Raw genomic sequence first — 4,689 nt, forward strand, 5'->3', positions numbered from 1 at the left:
AGCTTCCAGTCAGGGCGTTCAAGGAATTCCTTCAGGCCGCTGATCGGTCGCTCAATTTTGACGACAGTTAGGTAAGAGGTCAATGTGGCAGTGTAACTGTTGACGATGATGATGTACAGGAGCCAGATAAGGATGGTGATGATACGGCCGGACAAAGAGCTGGGCACCGAGGACCAGCCCTGGCCGAGGAATGACCCGAACACAGACAGCAGGCAGGCCGTCCACGTCATCTCTGTGCTGGTTTGTCTGTCCTCGGTCCCGCTCAGTCGAATGGAGAACCTCAGCGCCAGTGAGAGCAGTAAGAATGCGCCGAGCACGAGCCACCAGACGGGCATGTGGAGCGGCTTTAGCAAAGAGCCGAAACTGTCAGCAGTCAGGCTGGGCGTATCGTCCATGCTCATGCTAATGTAAAAGTCGTTGAAGCTTTCGTCGATAGATGCACTGTCTAAAAAATCCACCACTGACGATCGGTCATTCTTGATCTGGAGCCAGGTCAGGGCAACATCGGCTCTCCCATAGGCCAGCTCTCCGATTAGTCCGCTCCATGTCCCGTTTTCGTCTAGCCTCCCGTATTGGAACTGGTTTCCCAGCACAGGCACTAGACGGTAACGAAGTTTCAACGACTGGGCTATTATTTTCCAAACTTCAAACAGATAACCGTCATAAGTGACGGCACCATCAGGGCCGGTGTGTATCCAGATGTAAGGAGGATCTTGAAAAGCGGTGACTCGCAGCTCTGGCTCAGTGGCGTGGTTGTGGCTTGCCGATGACCAATTTCTGCCCACGAAGTGAAGACCGGCCATCAACAGCAGCCACTGTCTCTGGGCAGTGGTTTGCGCACTGCCTCCGACCCTTACACAGCCGCCCGCTCCTCGCGCACTCATGGCACCGGGGTGCTGGACCGACACCGACGCCTTACGCCAGCCCTGCTGCACACATGTATGCTGCGCGCACTTAAAAAAGTTTTACACATTTATCATTGCTCGGCTGGTACTACACCGCATACTGCGAGCGTATTCCGGTCACTGGTCAGTGTCAAGTGGAGGTCAAATTATCACACAAGGAGCGGTGGTAAGTGGTACTGCAACGACGTCATCAAACCACCATTTCTGAGAAGTTTCGACAGGAATTATATAGCAGGGAGGCGCCGTGCAGTGGACGCTATAGCGGTCGGAGACTGACGTTACAACCGCTTATATAAGCATGTTTCAGGTGTCATAAAGTCATACATATTTAACCTGACATTTTAGCTACGCTTGGCAGTAGCAATCGGAACATTGAACAATAGCGTGCCCAGGAATGACGAACCTTTTTTTTTATCAGAGCCGGTTGTGTGCGTTGTGCAGTATGCGAGCCGAAATAGGTATAGTTGTTGCTTAGCAGCTAGCGTTCGTCCTGCCATGAGGGGAAGATGGTAAGGAGCAGCCCGTATACATAGCTTGTCGTCAATATTTATGAAAAACGATGACGCGTACCACCTATAGCTCCCACGCTTTCTGCACACCATTATACCTACATTTTTCTGCACGTTTTGTGAAAATTTCAGCATCAGGTCGTTCGAGGTCAGGTCAGGCCGCCGGATTTCGTAGGATTGCTCGATTGCTCTAAACTTTTTAGTGATTCATAAGACTAGATAAATTGGATCTAGAGAAGTACACCTCTGAGCTCTGATTTTTGTTATTGTTTCAATGACCTTTTGGCAACGTAAATTTGCGACCTCTTTTTTGAAGTCAATAAATAAAAATAAGACTGCTTCTCTTTCGGACTACAGTCGTTATGTAGGTTACTGCATTGGCTATTGCATTTGGCCTTGATTGCATTTATTCGGACTATTGACTTTCGGACTGCACCCATTTTCTGAAGGTGGTCGGGAGATAGCCTGTTGCGCTATTTTGCACCTCTACATTGACAGCTGTCTGGACCGGGCATGGGGAAAACAACCCGTCTGGCCAGCGCCGTCCGCTGTTTGTGTGCGCGGGGAGCGGACGGAGGGGCGGCCCGAGCGGGGGGACGGGGCGGGCCGGCGCGTCTCGGGATGGCCGCTGACCGCCGGACTGAGAGGGATGAGGGGAGGGACCGCGGACCGGCCGGCCGACTGCGGGGAGGAGCGGGGTGCGGGTGGCGCCGTGTGAAAGCGCTCGGTGGCTGGACGGTCTGCCGGCAGGCGACATCCCTCTGCAGTGCCGCAGGGCACCAAATCCTGCCAGAGAGGTGAGTCCCAGGTGACGTTTGTTGTCTCATGATTTCATTGTTTTTTTTTTGTTTTTTTTTGCAATACTAGCAGCATAAGCGCTTTTCATATAACTAAAATGTTAGAAATCGCTTCGTAACCTCACAAGCTGAAGGCATGTGGATGGGGCTGGGGCTACCACTGTCCAAAATGATTTTTTTTTTTGCAATGTCAGCACTGCTCCTGTTAAATGGAATTAAATCGGAAGTGTGAACCAGAGCCTGTCACTGATTTAATCGACACATTTGGGGCATTTCATTTAAATCCTTCTTTCCGATCACTTCACAGTGCAGGAGAGACGTTGAATTCAAATAATGGTTGACCTGACTGCTAGCCGAGCACGTAGAAGACGACGAAAGAGTGCCCGCAGTGAAGCCACTGGTACAAAAGGGTCACCGGAAAGGAAGCGCTGTCATGTCAATAAGCTGCCCACCGAAGTCCTGCAGAAGATCTTCTCGTACCTGAAGGTGGAGGAACAGCTCCTGGCACGCCAAGGTAAATATAACGCTCTTACACCTGTGAATGTAACGAGCCTATAGGGCGCTATGTAATGGGAACGTCTACGGCTGGAGCCCATGAAGGTCGGTATGTAGGTTATTTTGCCTTTGGAGCTGCCTTTTCCCACGAGTGGACCTCGATGAGATCGGAGAGCGTCAGTTTGTGTGACTGTAGAGGCACAATAATCATTACCGGAAAAAGTCGGCGCCGCTATTTTTCCGATGAGTGCCGACATTTTTATGACGATGACGGCTTTTTAGGTGGCCGGTTTAAAAGAATGTTCATAGTGCCTCTATGAGGCGAGTAAGAAAACAGCATTAAAATAATCCTTGATCTGTGTTGGAGCGTAATTTATATACAGCTATAACGTATCAACACTATCAGGCATCAGCCGTTTTTCGGAGGCTGCTTAGAACGGTCGTTGTTTGTCGGCGTTTTCTCATGACTGCAGCGGCAGGCTGTGGGCAAGCTGTGGGTGTTTATAACTGTCCGATTACCACCGACTCGACTCGTAATTGACTCTGGGTCTGGGTATGTCTGCGTGCCGGGCAGTGTGCAGCCGATGGCGGGCGGTGGCGGACAGCTGTCTGGCGCTGCGGCGAGACCTCTACCTCAGCGGCAAACCGCCGCCGCTGGTGACCGTCACTGACGACCTGCTCGAGTGGCTCCTGCCCAGGATGCCCCGCCTGCGGTGTCTGGTGATCGGCCGAGCCGGTCAGCAGCGGCCACTCAATTTAGACATTGTTTGTGAGTATATTGCTGCCACTCGGCACTCAATCTGGATGTCGTAAACGAGTCTCGACAACTCTATTCGGATAATTGGTTTACGGTTATTCGAATGCTAATTGTGTTTGGCCACTCCATTCAGACAATTAGTTTATACGGCTACTCGTATGTTATTGTGGCCCATCTGACAGGACGACCCTAAATGCTCATCGGTAAGTTGCTGACTGGGTGGATTCAGGACTGGCCATAAAATATCCGTGTGTGCAGGGCAACTATACTGTATTGCCTTTTGCCTCTGTAAAACCAGTGTGATTACCCAGCTGGGCCTTGTGATTAGGTGACTGTTGATGGACTCGTATGCCGTGTTTCAGCACGCCACTGCCGCCACCTCTGCCTAGCGGTGCTGGCGCCGTTTCACGTGGACGAGCCGTCGCTGCGCCGACTGTGCGCCAGCTGCCCCCGGCTGAGGGCGGTCGTGCTACCGCCGCAGTGCCGCCGCCGGCCCCTGCTGGGTCCCCTGCTGGCCGAGCTGCTGCCCCAGCTGCGCTACTGGGCGTCCCAGCCGGTCTGTCACCGCCGCCGGCGCCGCTCCCACCGCCGGCACCGGTGCGAGCGTTCCCGCGCCGACAATTAGACCACTCGGGATCCGACTCCCACTCGTCTGTGCAGTGAGATGGACCGGGCACTGCGTTATGACAAATGTTATAAAATGTTTGTTTGATTTTATCGTCCCGTTTTACATGAACTTTGACTATAGACGATTGGAATGCTATAAGAATTCGTCCGTTGGCGCGATTGCATGAGCTAGGTATTTACGGGTAAATAATATGCAAGTAAAGAGTTTGTACCCATCTTACTTGTGATGTTCAAGCCTGTGCCAGCAAGAGGAAGCCATAATAAACATCATTTATTACGTTAGCTCACTGTACGCATATGCTTATCAGTCCCGCCCAGCTCCTGTACCGGCTCAACGGACCCGTGCGGCGCGGCAGCCCGGAGCCGGTCCCGGTACCTACGTGCCACCGCCGCTGTTCGTGCCTAGTCGAAGTCCATCGGTACTAATAGTGCCATCAAAAATAGCATTGAATGCTGAATTCTTACATACTTGTTTGAGACCTTCGGTCAGTCGCTGGCCACTGAGTGGCGTCCATATATTGGCATCTCTACCTAATAAGCCTGCAGGCTGCATGTTTTTGTACCTACATGGGTGCGCTTATTTACCCATGCATTTCACC

The 4,689-nt window shown here is 52.0% G+C and overlaps 1 protein-coding gene across 2 annotated transcripts; it reads left to right on the top strand.

Moving 5' to 3' along the window:
• The first annotated feature begins 2,049 nt into the window (after window positions 1–2,049).
• On the top strand, window positions 2,050–4,372 carry LOC122364728 (F-box/LRR-repeat protein 8-like). Of its 2 annotated transcripts, XM_043335413.1 has the most exons (4): window positions 2,050–2,211; window positions 2,519–2,725; window positions 3,281–3,475; window positions 3,826–4,372. In XM_043335413.1, exons 2-4 carry the CDS (start codon window positions 2,545–2,547, stop codon window positions 4,086–4,088), a joined length of 639 nt encoding a protein of 212 aa, XP_043191348.1. In that variant the 5' UTR covers window positions 2,050–2,211; window positions 2,519–2,544; the 3' UTR covers window positions 4,089–4,372. The 2 variants fall into 2 exon arrangements, with proteins under 2 accessions (XP_043191348.1, XP_043191356.1); XM_043335421.1 differs by lacking the exon at window positions 2,050–2,211 and having other exon boundaries at window positions 2,514–2,725.
• The last annotated feature ends 317 nt before the right edge of the window (window positions 4,373–4,689 follow it).

This window comes from Amphibalanus amphitrite, unplaced genomic scaffold (assembly GCF_019059575.1).
Source record: "Amphibalanus amphitrite isolate SeventyFive unplaced genomic scaffold, NRLGWU_Aamphi_draft 000027F_arrow, whole genome shotgun sequence".
NCBI lineage: Eukaryota > Metazoa > Arthropoda > Thecostraca > Balanomorpha > Balanidae > Amphibalanus > Amphibalanus amphitrite.